This window comes from Eurypyga helias, unplaced genomic scaffold (assembly GCF_000690775.1).
Source record: "Eurypyga helias isolate BGI_N326 unplaced genomic scaffold, ASM69077v1 scaffold48279, whole genome shotgun sequence".
NCBI lineage: Eukaryota > Metazoa > Chordata > Aves > Eurypygiformes > Eurypygidae > Eurypyga > Eurypyga helias.
Window position 1 is genome coordinate 11272 of NW_010273694.1, and position 17625 is coordinate 28896.

The window sequence follows — 17625 nt, forward strand, 5'->3', positions numbered from 1 at the left end:
AGGGGACTGGAGCACCTCTGCTGTGATGAAAGGCTGAGAGAGTTCGGCTTGTTCAGCCTGGAGAAGAGAAGGATCCAGAGAGACCTTATTGCAGCCTTCCAGTACCTGAAGGGGCTACAAGGAAGCTGGAGGGGATTTTTTACAAGGGCCTATAGTGACGGGATGAGTGGTAATGGCTTTAAATTGAAAGGGGGGAGATTTAGATTGAGTACAAGGAAGAAATTCTTCATGGGGAGGGTGGTGAGGCACTGAAACAGGCTGCCCAGAGAAGCTGTGGATGCCCCATCCCTGGAAGTGTTCAAGGCCAGGCTGGATGAGGCTTTGAGCAACCAGGTCTAGTGGAAGGTGTCCCTGTCCATGGCAGGGGTGTTGGAACTAGATGGTCTTTAAGGTCCCTTCCAACCCAAACCATCCTATGATTCTTTATGCACATATGTTCATATATATACACATACATGTACGTCATACATATAAATGTACATAGGTATATACATAATGAACTATATATGTTATGTACATATGTATGAAGAATTGTGTCATGCCAAATGGCTGGTGCATTTTTTTTCTGATCTGACAAGAGTCATCTCATTAGATGAACATATGGACATTCCTTCTCTCCCATTCTGCTCTATTCCTTATCCAAAAACTCCTTTTGTTTAGGAAGAATATAAATAAAACTTTTTTGAAGAGATTATTGATGGAAAAAACCCTCTCAGTAAGCAAGCACTGCTTTTCTCTAGGGAAGAGAATCCGGCACTATTCAGAGATACAGTCTTCCTAGCGTTGGTATAGTACAGAAGTATGCTTTGAACTGTCGTGCCTATCAGCTGTCTTTGAATTGCAACTCCAGGTAAGTTACAGATCTGCTTCTAAGGCAGGTGATCTGTTTTTAAAATAAACCACTACAATTTGTGAAAATACTAACTGCATGAATTCTGTGGTTTTCTAAGGTTTATGTACTAATTTTACTTTAATAGAAACTATTTATTAATTTTAGTTGTTATTGATGGTTGCTTAATAATTTTTTTCACTACTAATTAATTACATCTGGCCAGTCATCAGTTTGCTCTGAGAGACTGTGTTAGTAAAGCTCTCATGTTTTAGACTCTTTAGGGTATGTGTGGGAAGCTTAAGGAAATGTATACATGAAAATGTTTTTGGTTTATTTAGATGAACCAAACTTAAGTTTCCTGTGATCATGACATGAATTGATGAAATTATGTCATAAATTTTATATGTCTAAGGCTTCCTTCTTTTTCCGTGTACTTCTAATGCCTGGAAACTTTGTTCATCCCATGTTAATTTTCCATTTTTACAAGCTCTAGCAGGTGGCAGTGCTTCGAGCAAGACTGGTTTTCTTAAGCATCAGCGCTGCCAATACTGAAGTTGCTTTCTACTTAACAGCTGTTTTTTTTTCTTTTCCACAAGAGAGTGCAGAGGCAGAAAAGGCAAAAATATACCGAGTAAAGAGGACTTGTAGGAGAATTTTAATAACTGCACAGTAACTTTATGATTTTAAACAAAATTCATAATGTGCATGTAGGTCGCTCACCTATTTAGGTATAGACCAAAACCACACTGCTTCACTTAAAAGGCAGCGTGACCTAGTCAGAGCCATGTTAGTTTTGTTTTGAATCCAAGCTGTTTCCTTTCCAAATGACATTGTGCTGGTGAAAAAGCTCAGATCCATAAGCGTTTTGTAGTTCTTTTTCTAAATTTCTTTTAAAATTCTAGTGGAGAATAAGGGTGTCTAAATACCTTTCAAAATTTAGAAATGCTTTTAAAATGGCACTAGAGTAAATACAGGGTAGTATGGTTGACTGAATACCTGTGTAATTGGAAATCTTCAAATGTAACCCTGTAGAAAATGTATTTTTCTGATATTTTAAGTGACTTCAAAGATTAACTGGATTATACATCATATTGTTTGGAAAAAAGCTAAAGAATGCCCTTCGTAGAAATAGAAGTAGTCCTGTTTTAGAGATTAACAGTCTGCATCTGCATTGTCTTTTTAAAAATCTGCTTCATTGCCTCCTAGTAAATCATGAAAACCAATTCTGTTTGGTTGTTAACTTCAGGCTCTGTCAAGAAAAGTTTGGGAGGGCCAGAACCTGCAGTTTACACAACTTGTCGTCTAAAGTATTAAGGATCTTCAAAGTACTGGGTGAAAAAGGGGCATAATTCAGAACCTTTGCAGGGCCAGATCCTGTATGAGGAGATGTAAAGCTTCTTTCCCTTCCTCTGGTGTCTCTCTGCTGTGCAGATAAATGAAAATCACTTGTCTCTCAGTGAATATATGGAATACACTGGTATTCGATTAGAGGGGAAATTTGGCCTGAGTGGGCCTGTTTAGGGAACTGTTTCATATTTCCAGCCTTGAATAGTATTATTTAGCTGTCTTATTTTTTCTTCCTTTGTTTTTCTGTAGTCGTGTTGCTATCATAGACCTTTCAGGTGTCTTGACTTTCTTTGACTTGGATACACGGGTAGTAGACAGTACAGGGCAGCAAGTGATGGGAGAGCAGCTGAAACTGGAACGCAAAGATGTCTGGGATATGAAATGGGCCAAAGATAACCCAGATTTGTTTGCAATGATGGAGAAAACAAGAATGTATGTTTTCAGAAACTTGGATCCAGAGGTAAATATTAACATGTGTTAACTACTTGTTTTAACAATTCACTTGTAAATGAATATGTTAATGGCTCTATGTTGAATAGTATTTTTGTGCTTACTGTTCAGTTAGGCAAGTGTTTATATAAATAAACTTCTGGAAGTCTCAAAATCTTGTCAGCTCTGGTGTGGGAGTGTTGTTCAGGAACAAATAAGTAAAATGAACTATCCTGAAAAGATTAAAAATGCTGGCATATTTTTCTTAAGTGCATGAGATATTTTCCGGAGCATGTTTTTTATATGCTTTGGAAAACATAAATATAGATTTAGTAAAGATACTTGCAAAACATGGTTCAGTTGAATCTAAATATTGGCAGGTGTTCCTTTATCTCTTTCTCATAATTTAGTTAAAGAAAACACGAGGATTTTTGATTACGTCTGTCTGTATGGAATTGTCAATGTTAATGATTTTAGTATTTGTTTCCTGTTGGGAATGCAATTAAATCCTAGTTTGGAGAAGAAAGTCTCTTCAGGTATATGTAACAGATTTGGTTAGGGTTTGGTTAGACTCGGTATCAGGAAGAAATTCTTCCCGGAGAGGGTGGTGAAGCACTGGAACAGGTTGCCCAGAGAAGCTGTGGATGCCCCATCCCTGGAAGTGTTCAAGGCCAGGCTGGATGAGACTTTGAGCAACCTGGTCTAGTGGAAGGTGTCCCTGCCCATGGCAGAGGGGTTGGAACTAGATAATCTATAAGGTCCCTTCCAACTTGAAGCATTTTGTGATTCTGTGATTTAATCACACAGAATACAAATTCATTCCTTTGTAACTTGTTTAACTTTTAGGAACCTATACAAACTTCTGGATATATTTGCAGCTTTGAAGATTTAGAAATAAAATCTGTTCTTCTGGATGAAATATTAAAGGTAAATATAATTAACTGTATTTTGTAGGAAAGGTTGGTGTCTGATGTAATGATTTGAACAATAGATTATCTGTGTTGGCTGAAAATAAAGATGACATGGAATAAAATTATGTTTCTTTATCCATTATGTTAGAATCCTGAACATCCTAACAAAGATTACATCATCAATTTTGAGATTCGGTCATTACGAGACAGTCGAGCATTGATTGAAAAAGTTGGCATTGAGGAATCTTCCCAATTCATAGAAGACAATCCACATCCCAGACTCTGGTAAAATCTTTTTATAAATCAGCTTGCTTTAAATCTGTGTTCCTCTATATTCTTTCCTTGTTCAGACAGATATAGTATTAAAGTACAAAACCTCAAATCGGCCAAAGCAGTATACGCTTTAAACAGAAATATTTAAGAAGAAGAAAGGAAAAGCAAAAAGGTAACAATGCTCAGCTGCATTCTGAAGGGCTGGTGTTCTGAGAACATCTTCACTGGGCTGAATCGCTTCCAAAGGTCTATTACAACCTTACTGTGGAAGGTCGAAAGAGAGCCTTGCAGTACCCTGCTAGACTGGCTCCCCACCTCTTTTGCAATTGGCATGTTTGGGCAGTTTCAAGCTGTGTGGAGTTAGGATTACCCAAAATGCATGAAAGTGAGGCTTTTGTTCCTGAGCATTTGAGAATTCACATTTGAGGAGATGCTGAGGAAGTGTTAAAGACTCCTCAGCAGCCACCTTAAAGAAGAAATTGGGGCCAGTGCTCCTACTTCTTGAACCCAAAGAAGTGGGCTGTTGTTAAGTTGGAAATCTATGATTTTATGAATGTTATAGTACCTAGAATGGAAGCCATTAGTACGTTTTGCTGTATGAGCCCCAAAACACACTGCTCCCTGCTTTTAGGGGTGAATGTAAAAGAAATGAAAAAGCTGGCAGAAAGTAATTTTAGGTTGGGTAAATTAAAATTTGAGTTGGCCCTTAGTTGAGAGGGTATTTATTTATTTGTTGAACCTTGACAAAGAGCTTAAAAACCAGTAAAGAGAACACATTAAAATGGTGATAACATAGGAGCAGTTGACTAACCTTGTAGCATTTTGGACAGGCCGTAAAGGGCAGATATGAGAGGGAGTGGGTACGTTAATCATGTTATGGTGCAGCCTCTCAGAAATAATCTGAGAGAAGGAGATGTTGGCGTGTTTAAACTAAACACGGACTCAGCTATTAAACGAAACTTGAAAAGCCTACACAGCAAACATGTAAGAGTAAACTTCTGAAAACTAGGAGCTCTGGAAATCTATTTAATATCTGGTATCATAAGGGCTGGAAGAGTAAATGCCTCAGTAGATAATTTAATGAGAAATCAATAGAAGAAATTAAAACTTCCTTGACAAGTTGAATGATGCCAATTCTGTTTAACTCTCTGGAGATTGTTCATCTTTACCTTTCTTTAGTAATGTTGTCTCTGTTTTGAAGCTGACTGATTTCTTGCAGTATTGGATGTTTGGCTAGCATCAAGGGGGCTTGAGAGTTCTCTGCTAATTCTGACAGTTCATGGGGGAATTTAGAATTGCCGAAAGGCTGGCCAAAAAAACTTGTAAAACAAGTTTGTCCCAAAAAAAGCATTCCTTCCTATGCAGTTGTGCTTTCGTCTCCAGAACATATATTCTGAAAAGCAGGATTTAATGGCTAAATGTTGAAAGTTTCTGTAATAGTATTGTACTTCTGTTAGTTGGAGTGTGTAGGGTAAAATGTTAGTTTCCTGAGTCTCCATTTTTACTTAGTCTTGAACTAGCTGAAGATTTTTAGAGTTTTGAAGTCACTCATGCTTTTTGCTACTACATCTATTTATTAAATATAAAATGATTGTCAGTTTTGAAGGTCTGTGTCTCAGTAAAAGTTTTATATTGTAAAATGACAGAATGTATGTCACAGGCTGTTCACCTTGCTCCAAAATTGCCATGAACTTAATTTTCATTATGCAGGGAAACGTACGATATGTCATATATTTATACAGAAGAGATGGATTAGAAGGGCTGGATATAAAGCAGATGTATTCTAGATCAGAACAGGACAGTGCCCTTACTGCTAGAACCCAACAAACAGGGTTCTTTGCAGATTAACCAATGAGGCAGTACCACGGCAAGGTTTCCCAGACTGCTGTCCTAACTGGGCAAGGGGCATCCAGATGGACTAGAAGGATAATTTATTCTTTGTGGCCAGTTTAGTTGCCAGCCTGCAAACTGAGGCTGCAGTCAATGCCTAAAGTTGTGATAAATGCATAGGTAGGTATAGCTAAACAGAACTGCACTGACACCAGCAACGTATTTCACACAGGATGACTGTAATACTCAAACCCTGCCTGTTCCTCCCAAGCCAGTGTCCCTTTGAACAGCTGAACAAAAGAGGATTAGCAAGTATGTGAGCATCTTTCCCTGAGCAAGTAACTGGGTAGATCACAGAACGAACTGGGGACAAACATCCGGCTGAATTAAGATTAGTTATTAAACAACACGATTGCAGTAACTTGAATGTCTTCTTTAAGTAACGACTAGTTAAACAGCTCCTCGTTGAATTCACAGCTGCTTTTCCATCTGTTATGTTTGTTTTTCACACAGGCGTCTCCTGGCTGAAGCTGCTCTTCAGAAGCTCGATCTGCAGACTGCTGAACGAGCTTTTGTACGTTGCAAAGATTATCAAGGTATTAAATTTGTGAAGCGTCTGGGCAACCTGCAGAGCGAGTCAATGAAGCAGGCAGAGGTGGCAGCTTATTTCAGCAGATTTGAAGAAGCTGAAAGAATGTATCTGGATATGGACAGAAGGTAATTGCATGTGGATGTCTCAGCAGCAAATAGGGGGTCTGGGAAAAAAAATGCTTGGCTTAATAAGGAATGGCTGGCTGTTTTAGCACTGAAGACTCTACCAGTTTCTGGAATGACAGAGAAGGATCAGATGAAGAGAAGTTTTTTTTTATATCCATAGATAACCAATTCTGGATGTAAATGGGCGCATTCCAAGCTGTTTGCAAAACCTCAGCGGCTCTAGGTAGTGCTGTGTTTCACAGAGGTGTTTTTGCAAGAATTTTGTTGGTATTTCAACTGGTGTTCCAAAAATACAAATAAACAGTCTTAACTAATGTTTAATTTATGTACTGTTGCTCTTAGCTAGTAGCCAAGTGCACATTCTTTCCAATTACATATACAAACAACAGAGTTTTTAATGAACTGTAATCTCTGGAGAGACAGAAAGGACTTTGGATGAAATTGTGGACCAATCAATGGAATTTTTGCTCAGGAATGAAAACAAACAGCAAAATTACAGTATTAATTTGAAGTATAAATTAATGCTACATTAATTAGCTAGACCACTTTTACTGAAAAAGGATAACGAGAAATAATAAGCAGCAGTTGTAGGCTGTAGCCTGTAGGTGGTGGTCAAACATGGAGAAGCATGGATCACTTAGGCACATGGGAAGCTTCTAAGCTCTGATTAATGGAGCCATTAAAAAAAATAGGGAATGATGGAAGAAAAAAAACCCCACATTTCTTCTTTCATTCTGTAAGAATGAGAAACCTTCTTTCCCAGTAAGGCTGGGGGAAGGAAGGTAAGAGCTGCGAATAGATGCACATTGGAGTCTGGTAATGGAAAACTTCTGTGTATGTAATTGGCCCATGGAAGTATGCTGGTTTGGAGAGGTGAGCTGCCTCACAGGCACTCCAGCCACACTGCAGCACCAATTCTTAGATATGGCTTATTCTTTTTCCACATGGCTGAAGAGAAATTTGGCTGTTTATAGGACTGCAGACATCAAAGACTTTTCCTTACTGGTTTCTTCAACAGCAGAGCATCTTACGTGCCAGCTACATGAATATGGGAATTCTGTACTGACATTGTGTCTCCTCACCACTAGAAAAATCTTGATAAGGACCTACCATAAATCAGGCTGAAATAAATCTATTTTTCAAATACAGTTTTAAATTTTATAGATAGGTGCTCTTATTTCACTGACTGCACTGACTTGCAATTGCTTTCCTTATCTCACGTGTAAGTTTAAGGCATTTTTAAAAGAAGTGTATGGATCTCTCCCATTTACTTTCTGTGCACCTTCAGAATTACCTATGTGAAATAGAGAATTATTCTATTTGGTGGAAGAAATGTGCCAGACAGATGCATGGTGGGTCATATGTGTGCATGAATACTAAAAAGGAACAACCTACTTCAGAGTCCTTTCTCCTTCATCCAAAGTCATCTTGAGTCTGAAAGAGAAGTCTCTGAAATGCATTTTATTACATCTCAGCTTTAGCCTTTTTTATTTGTATTCCTTGCTTCTTGGCTTTTCCCCTTGTCTCCTTTCTCCTTTCAGCCTATGCACCAGCTGCTGTCTATTGTAGCGATCAGCAGTGTGAGGTAAAGGGTGATAGTCAGACCAAGAGGAAACCTGTAGCATTAGCCCAGCTGTCTCACTGGCTGTTCATTTTAACCCCTCACGATGGAGTATGGCTGATGGGGAAGTGCATTTTTGTGACATAACCTCTGAGCTCTCTGGGCATGTGCTTTTATAGAATACTGTTTAGATTGTAACCAGGATACCCGGGATCACTGTGACACAGGTTATGAACATGAAAATACTTTTGGGTGCTTTTCTCAAGATTTTTTTAGCTATTTTATTGTCTTTGACTTTTCCCTGCCATTTTCTTCCTATACTAGAGATCTTGCCATCGGACTACGGATAAAACTGGGAGATTGGTTTCGAGTGTTGCAGCTACTGAAAACGGGCTCAGGCGATTCAGATGATGCCCTTCTTGAACAAGCACACAATGCTATTGGGGATTATTTTGCAGACCGTCAGAAATGGTATGTTCTCTAGAGAAACTAGTAAGCAGGAAATTACAAAAGAAGTTACAAAACCGATGACAAGACTTAATTCATGAGGAGAGACAGACATCCGGGAAGTCAGGATGCAACACATGGGATAACTTTGGCATAATGAGATTTAGCTCAGATGTTTATGGTTCCATTGCTAACAGAGAGCTGTTGATCAACTCTCTAAAGAATGAAGGTGATAAAAATCCAAATTTTGCCAGAAGTCTGCCCGTTTCGAAGGAGGCAAGGCGATGAGAAATATCTATACAGTTGTATTAGGCCAGATAGAAAGTATTAAAGAAAAAATAATCAGGAAGAGAGTATTATTAAACATCAGTGAATTTCAGAACTAACCACAAGCTTTCTAGAATGCTTAAAAACCTGCAAGTATTTGAAAAGGTCCAGAGTTTTCTCTGACTTGGTTCTGTCGCCAGCTGTTGTCCAAACTGGGCATCCAAGGAAGGTTTAAGAACAGTGCACACATGTAATGCTGTTTCTCCAGAGCACATTTTGCAGTCAGGTACTTACTGTGCCAGCAGTGATGTCTTTGTAATTAATAACTTCCAGAGTAATTGTCTTTCATTAACTTTTTGTGTTGCCTTCTAAGCCCAGGTAAACTTTCAGCATCTAGAACACTCTCATGGAGTTCCACAGCTCCACTAGGTATTGCAATTACCCAGACTAAAGCAATTGAAAACTTGTGATTAGATTTTGAAAGTTGATTTTTAGATGCTTTAGGTACCTTTGGAGAAGGGTCTTGGAGATCCTGGTGCTTGGGTTTTAAAACATGAAGACACAACAGAAAAGCCCTTTTCTGAGAGTTTAGTTTTAAGTTGTCCATTATCAGCCGTGATCTGTGCAGATGTGGGAATACAATTTTAAGATTCCTTGACTTCCTAATGTTATGCTAGTCAGAGAATCAATCTTGCTACTACTTCAATATAAAAGTCTCTGAAAATTAAAGCTTTTACTGCATTTTAGAAAAACAGTGAAATTCTGTCTACAAAAGCGCTCTCAAGGAAAATTACCTATTTAAAATGATGTCATTGTAGATTTACAAATGCAGAAGGCTTGCACAATGAGAAGTTTCACTTGTGTGTGTATATATCAGAAGCCACCATACTAATTTTTTTCATTATTATTAGGTTAAATGCTGTGCAGTACTATGTACAAGGACGAAACCAGGAACGTTTAGCTGAATGTTACTACATGCTAGAAGATTACCAAGGGCTGGAGGATCTAGCTAACTCGCTTCCAGAGAATAGTAAATTGCTCCCTGTAAGCAAGGTTTATTTTTCATTGTCTTATGCTCAACTACTTACTTAAAATTTCCCATATTGGGAGGGTTAAGAAAGAAAGAGAAAGAATGCAAAATGTGACATACTCAAGCATGATGCTACTTTGATCTCCAGTGTTACTGTTGTTTCATACTCCACCATTCTTCCCCTCCCGTATTGTTCAGGTTTCCTACACAGACCCGATTATTCATCATGTGCTACAGTCACATGGCTATGTCGTAATTCCCTCCCCAAATTGCGGCATTTCTCTCTAAAACATCCATGCTTCACTGAGCAGTCATTCCTCACGGCTGGACACTTACTTCAGCTTTCATTCTGCCATGTAGTCTACATCGGTTTGGTATTTTTCCCAAATTCTTCCTGGTTGCTATCCCTGGTTTAACATTTCACATGATAGCTCTGACGGGAATGCTAACGTACAACAGATATTGGAGACACTCTGCTGAAAGGACGCAGAGTTTAGCCTGAAATGACCTACTGAGTAATAGCTAATTTAAAACCACGATACAATTGATTACCCAAATGCTTGAAAAATGCAAACCATGCTCATTTAATGCCGTTTTTAGTTGTTTGAACAAAGCAAGATGTAGCACTTTCTTTTTAACTTTATTCTAATAGCAGAGTTTTGTGGAATACTGTGAATAGCAAGAACACAATCCTTCTGGTATGATTTAATTTGAAAGAAATTGTATAAAATATCCTTTTTTTTTTTTTTTGTTAAATTTCGAAGCAGTGTGTCAAAGTAGTATGATGTTCTAAAGATTTGCACCAGTGTATGTGTGTTATCTTCACAGGATCCATGAAGCAAAGAACCCCTGTCCCTCAACTTCTTAGGTTTAAATTGAACCAAGAATATAATAGTACTGCAGTTGCTATGCAATGTACTAAAACCCCTCAAACTGAAGTTAACATTGTGCTGATGTTTTGTGCAGGATATAGCCTGTATGTTTGTAAGAGTGGGGATGTGTGAACAAGCTGTGTCGGCCTTTCTGAAATGTAACCAGCCAAAGGATGCGGTAGATACCTGCGTGCATCTCAACCAGGTAAAACAGCAGTGGGACATTGGCTCTACCAATACCAATTGAACAGGGAGATTTCTATCCTACTGCTCAGTTAAATACAAGTCCTTGTTGAGTGTCTGAAGATTTTGTCGTGATTTCTGGAAAATTCATACTTCAGTGCTTAAGCCAGTTGTCTGAAATGAGGATTAGGCCATTGGCAGGACAGAGCTACATGCAGCAATGCTACTTCTGCGTGTGTGTGTGGTAAGCACGCTCAGCATACCGGCACTTATGGCCTTTGTAGAGCCAGGCTGTGCTGCCTCCTGGTGGAATGGCAGGAATGGACTAGGGAGCTGCTGGCTGCTCATTTTCCACATCCCTTTTCTTCTACAGATGCAAAATTATTGGTGGCTGCGTGAGGATGTAGCTGGAAAAGAACTGATCTGAAAAATGATCTGTGTATGTACAGCTAGAGCTGTTCCCCAGTATGACTTAACTGTGCAAACGTTTGTGTTGACACAAATAAGAAAGAAACTGAGGATTGCTGTGAGGAACTTGACATATGGGAATAGCAGGACAGGCTGGTGGTGGCTTTAGGTGAAGAATTTCCTAGTTTGTGGATCTGAAGGACTGTCGGGTATGAGATTCAGCCAGATTCGTCAGTCCTGCCAAACTTCTGATCTGGGGCAAGCACGGTAGCCAAAATGTTGAAGATCAGGGAAAATCGCAGGCAAAATGAGGTGTATAGAAGGATAAGTAAAGTGTCATTGTTTATGCTTGAGCATATGGGCTGAAGTCCTCTTTTAGCCATGCTGACAGTCTGGGTTTTAGTAATATTGAAGTGTTGAAATCCATGTGTCCGGCTATGTGAAGCAGTGAAGTGATTTTGCAAAGCTCTTACCAAAGCGGAAGCAACTGCTTTGTATGTGGTTTTGGACAGACAGGCCTGCTGTATCACGTGATTGGCAGTGATGTTAGCATTTGTGTTCTCTTGCTTTCTACTTTAATTTTATAGTAGCCTAGGTCTAAATGGTGAAGGCTCCAAGAAGACCTTATTGCAGCCTTCCAGTACCTGAATGGGGCTACAAGGAAGCTGGAGGGGACTTTTTACAAGGGCCTGTAGTGACAGGACAAGGGGTAATGGGTTTAAATTGAAAGCGGGGACGTTTATATTAGATATCAGGAAGAAGTGCTTCACGGAGAGGGTGGTGAGGCACTGGACCAGGTTGCCCAGAGAAGCTGTGGATGCCCCATTCCTGGAAGTGTTCCAGGCCAGGCTGGATGAGGCTTTGAGCAACCTGGTCTAGTGGAAGATGTCCCTGCCCATGGCAGGGGGGTTGGAACTGGATGATCTTTAAGGGCCCTTCCAACCCAAACCATTCTATGATTCTATGAATTGTTGCAGACTATTCATAGATAATATGCTTGTTCTGTGAATGTATTTGAAAAAATGAGGTTGATAATTGTCTGCTTTCATTTCTAGTGGAATAAAGCTGTGGAGCTGGCTAAAAATCACAATATGAAAGAAATTGGATCCTTGTTAGCCAGATACGCAAGTCATTTACTGGAAAAGAATAAAATCCTTGATGCTATAGAACTCTATCGTAAAGCCAATTATTTCTTTGAAGCTGCAAAACTCATGTTCAAGGTATTGCGGGTTTTATTTTTATGTGAAGTAACTGGGTTTTTGGACTAGCTCTTATTATTTCCATGCTACTTTTATTTTCTTGGGATTATTTTAGCTTTAACAATGCCCAGGCGATAAGCAGATGTCATACAGGTTACTGCACAGATGAGACCATCTCCCAGGTTCAGGTATCTCTCTGGGAAATAGTTACCCTGGTTGTCCTCTATAGCCAGTACAGAGGGGACTTTCAGGGCACAAGCCATCAGATTTGAGACTTTCACTTCATAAATAGAGCACCTGCAACCTCAGAAAAGGTCCTGTTGCGCTGCATTGCCTAGTAAAGGACTAGAGTAGACCAGCCTGGGTGCAGAGTCCACATTATTTTATATGTTGTGTCGATTAGTTTTATCGCCTTTATTTTTAAAAATAGGAATGTCATTAACTAGAAGTTAAATTTTGATATTTCTTCGATTGGTACCTTCAATTAGGAACTGTTGTGTGTTTTTAAGATTAAGCTGTTGCTTAGATTTGGTTTGGCTGCAGAGATTTCTGTACCTAGCTTGTAAAGTCTGTAAGAGTGAGATGCAATTCTTACAGCAAATATTTATAATGAAAAAACACATATATATGTTACTTTCAAAAGCCATTCTTCTTTTCTGGGAAAACCACCGAACCTATGTATTTCTTAAACCGCAGTGTTTAAAAATCGCTATTCTTGTAGCTTATTTTTATATTAAGGCAATACATTTTATACATGGTTACACTGATCTATCCTTCCCAAGAATCTGGCTTTAAATACTTGTTAGCTAAATAAATAGAGAATAATGTGCATTCTTCACTTTGACATTTTCGTTTATAGTTCTGTTTGCAGTCTAAATTATTACATTCAAATGTAGAATCGTTTTTTGGCATCATTTTCTAAGTTTGTACAAGTATGCAATTGTCCAAGAGAATGAAGCAACTCTTCTAGCATTCTTTTTAACGTACATTAAATTCCTTGTTTTGTTTGGTGTTGGTTTTTTTAAGATTGCAGACGAGGAAGCAAAGAAAAGGACAAAGCCTTTGCGAGTTAAAAAGCTATATGTGTTATCAGCCTTACTGATAGAACAGTGCCACGAACAGATGCAAAATGCACAAAGGGGGAAAGTTAAAGGAAAAAGTTCAGAGGTAGGGTCGTGCTTTTTTTCTGGTTTGGAGGTTTTTGTTTTGTTGTTTTGTTTCTTCCTGAATTCTGGTATGTGCTACCTAGTCAGAATGAAGCAAGCTATCTTTATACGAGGCTATTACGGGTTTTTTAATAACCCTTCTTCCTGCTAAGAGCAAAGCTTTCCTTAAAGCAAGTCTTCCATGAAAACACATTGTTTAAGGCGTTATTTTAAAACATTTAAATCATATGTATTAATAGATATTTTTCTTTCTAAATCTAAAGTATTTTTCTTAATGTTTTCACTATAACAATGAAAATCATACTAAGAAACTCCAGATTTTTTTTCCTGTGAGACTCACTTTCCTGTCATTTTGAGTAAGTATCAATCCCAAAGAGAGATCTGTGATTAGATTAAGCTATGTTGGCTGTAATTTAGCAGGGAGACGGCTCCAGATACGGGGAAAGCAAATAGAAGAATCTTTTTTTTTTTTTCTGCTCACACTTTCATCTTCATATGCACAAATGAAATTGTTTAAACAAAGTTTTTAGAGATCTGGTGTTGAAATGCAGTATGAATCCAAAGTATGAACCAGTCTGCAGATATGCACAGAATATATTTGTACACATGTATATGATATTTATCTTTGAAAATCTGCACCATATGTTCTGCCTGTGCCCTGTATAAAATGCCTAACAATGTTCGCTTTAGGTCCTTGTATTTATATTTTCCCTAGTTAACACAGACAGTGCTGTAATCACCAAGATAGAAAAGTTCTTTTCACATATCCCTGTTTCCTGCTCTATCTGTTTCATATAAAAATTACTTGTGATACTGCTTTGTTTTCAGACTGCTTCAGCTTTGGCTGGTTTGCTAGAAGAAGATGTTCTTTCTTCAGCTAATCGCTTTGCAGACAATGCTTGGCGAGGAGCTGAGGCTTACCATTTTTTCATACTTGCACAAAGACAGCTCTATAAAGGTTCTGTGGATGCAGCACTTAAAACAGGTAGGACTTCATTTTTAACCCTGTAAAGAAACGGTTCTAATCTTAGACCTGCACAGCACGTAATTTCATTTATAGTTGGCACGTTTGTCTGTTCTTGCTAGGAATGTAAAACAAAGCCATGGGTTAAACTGAATGTGGCTGCAGTAAAAGATACCTGGGAAGTATTTTCTTAGAGGCAGTGCAAATGTAACTTACTGAATATTCCCTGGTTAAACTGGACAATCTCTGTAGAAGAGGAAAACAGGATTTTGTATAATTAAATCATCGGTGAGACATCCAAATAAATAAAGAGTGAAGTTCAAACCCAAATCAAGTGAAAATCATATAGAATACATATTAATTTGTAGGTACTACATACTTTTATGTACATGCTTAAGTACCAGCTACATCTCTGCTTCTATTCTCCACAAGAGCCCAGCACTGGGAAAGAACACTTCCCTCCACCCTGTACAGCTCTAAGGCTGGAATACTGTTTGAGGTCCAAACACATCCACCAGAAAGAGTGATCACACTCATGATGATACAGACTGTAATCTCTCTCTCCCAGCACAGTCCTTGCTGCCTTCATCTCATTCCCATTCATCTTCATCTCATTAGCAACCTGGTCTAGTGGAAGGTGTCCCTGCCCATGGCAGGGGGGTTGGAACTAGATGGTCTTTAAGGTCCCTTCCAACCCAAACCATTCTATGATTCTATGTTCTGTTGACTGCTTTGTGTCCTCCTTTAAATGATAAAGCATGCCTGAATTCACATCAGACCTTCCTGTAGAGCTTCGTAGAAAGTTTGTGGGAGTTAGAAATAAAATAGTGCCCTACACTTTGTCCAGGTAACAAAGGTCCATTTCAAATACTTCAAGCATGTTAAGGAAAAAAGTGTCTGAAAAAGACACTTTAATTTCTCAGTTAAATCCTCTTATTGTTACTGATTTCTGAAAAGTGTTGACCCACGCATGCTTCACAGTCATGTCCATGAAAAGATTTTGGTTCATTGTGTCCAATTGGTAAGATTAAAACTGTCTACTTATAACAAATATTTCACACAGGTGCTTGCACTTGTCAGAAGCCACGTAGTAATTTCCTTGGATTTTTCCCCCCCGCCCCCCCATTTCTTAGCTCTTCATCTGCGAGATTATGAAGACGTTATCCCTCCAGTGGAAATCTATTCCCTTTTGGCGCTCTGTGCCTGTGCAAATAGAGCATTTGATACTTGTTCAAAAGCCTTTGTGAAACTAGAATCCTTGGAAACTCTTAGGCCAGAGCAGAGACAGCAGTACGAAGATCTTGCTTTAGAGATATTCACGAGACATTGTCCCAAGTATAACACAAAATCTGACCTGGATGACGTTCTTCAGAGGTGGGTTTATATTTATGTGCTACTGTAATAAAACTAGCTTTGTTTTTTTTCCTGCTATTGTCTGTATTTTGAGTTTTAGCAGGTTTTGTGTGACCAAGTTAATTAGGTGCTTTGCTGCTTAAACCAAATATTGGGCAAGAATGATGCAGGTGTTAGCCAGTTTGCAGGAAGGGTAATCCAACACTTTTAGTTGGAAGAGTAGACACTGTACTCGAGGAACTGGGCACAAAGATAGAGCATCATCTTAATTTGAAATGCAGGTGGACAGAGACTAGGAGTTTTAGGACCTTCGATAAGGTCTCAAGTGCCATCAAAGTAATGATGTTACTGTTTGCATCACCGTTGTGGTGTGATGCACGTGTCAACAGGTGAATGGCTAACCATTATTAACAGTAGGGCTCCAGTGGTTTTTTAATTGCCTGTGTGGGAGAAGAATGTGTCAACTGAAAGAATTAGAATATGAAGGGCACGCTGAAAGGGCAAGTCCTTGGTGTGGCTGGACTCATAGTGGTGTCTATGGCAGTTTCCTGCTAACAGCATGGAATTTGTGAGCATGGAGATTGATTGTGAATCAATTTTCTTCTTAGGGATTGGGATTTTAACCTCTCGGGTTAGATTTTACTGCGCAGATGTACAGAATCTCACTAGTGGCCTTCAGGTTGACTCTTCAGAGGAATAAATGTAATAGGCGAGCAGGTGTCTAACTGGACCTTACCTTTATATGGCCTTCAGTGCTGCTTTTCACTTAATATTTGGATCTGCTGGTCCTGAATTGTTGACTACATGGTTCTGGGAGTGTGAAGATTTACATACTTGGCTATGTTAAGTGTTATTTCATGTAATAACTTCTAATCACAGTGGTGTGCATCTGAATAGAGAAGCAGTATTCTGTAGGTGGGCGTCACAAGATTTGTAAGTAGCTGTAGGCACACAATTAGGTATTTACACTGTTTTGCAAATTTCTACAAAGCAAGTCTGTCTTCTTTTAAAACCATGTTTTTATTCTTTCAGCTTTATTTACTTTCTTTCTTTGTTTTAAATAGTGGAGATGGGAAACTTCCTGTGTGTGTTGCAACGGGAGACCCTATCCTGGAGTATCAATTCTGGATGTGCAACGTGTGTAAGCATTGTATGAAACCCAAAGAAGTGAGCAATTACAGCTTCTGTCCCCTGTGCCACAGTACAGTGTAGCAGGGGGTAAAGGACTGCGGTTTGTCCTCGTGTCTGTTACGTCTCCTAAAAATACGGTCTAAAAGGATGCTGAGGTACTGTGTTTTCAAGCACAGCTCAGGAACTGTGGTGTAACAGCTCGGGCCGCTACTAGGGAAACACTTTTAAAGCAACCCAGACGGCCCGCAAGAGAAACCTTCATTGGTTTCATTTATGTTGAGAAACCACTGTGTTAGACTCGACTCTTTTTGTGGTGTGGGGTTTTTTTCCAAAGGTTTAGGGTGAAAGCTGCTTTTCTAACTGTAAATTGAGCCTGGCTTCAAAACCATGCATGCTGAATGTTGATTCTGCTCAATACATCTTCCTCTGAGCAAGTGCCATTTTTCGTTTTTCTAATTCCGTAGGAAGCTGAGTTTTCTCAAAACTCAGTTTTCTGAGGGAAGTAGCTCTGAGTTGAAATAACACCACAGTAGTTGTGATGACACCATTGTACACCTATTTTTACCACTGTTGTGCTAGAGCAGTGGTACCGGTGTGGCCACAGAGCCGTGCCCTTTTCGTTGGCCGAGCGCGCTTCAGCCCGCCGCTGCGACGAAGGGCGCGCGGACGTTCAGCAGCGGGTGCTGCCGCTCTGCACCCACCCTC

At 39.2% G+C, this 17625-nt stretch overlaps 1 protein-coding gene across 1 annotated transcript in view; it reads left to right on the top strand.

Annotated features, from left to right (window-relative positions):
• WDR35 (WD repeat domain 35) overlaps positions 1-17065 on the top strand; it is a gene marked incomplete at its 5' end in the record, with an annotated part of 19784 nt that extends 2719 nt beyond the window's left edge. The window contains 13 exons of the mRNA XM_010159546.1: positions 741-850; positions 2429-2639; positions 3455-3535; positions 3668-3804; positions 6136-6339; positions 8225-8371; positions 9526-9658; positions 10611-10721; positions 12163-12327; positions 13333-13473; positions 14301-14457; positions 15570-15810; positions 16854-17065. Coding sequence (XP_010157848.1) covers positions 741-850; positions 2429-2639; positions 3455-3535; positions 3668-3804; positions 6136-6339; positions 8225-8371; positions 9526-9658; positions 10611-10721; positions 12163-12327; positions 13333-13473; positions 14301-14457; positions 15570-15810; positions 16854-17001 — 1986 coding nt within the window. The remainder of the gene's footprint in view (positions 1-740; positions 851-2428; positions 2640-3454; positions 3536-3667; positions 3805-6135; positions 6340-8224; positions 8372-9525; positions 9659-10610; positions 10722-12162; positions 12328-13332; positions 13474-14300; positions 14458-15569; positions 15811-16853) is intronic.
• Between the last annotated feature and the right edge of the window lie 560 nt (positions 17066-17625).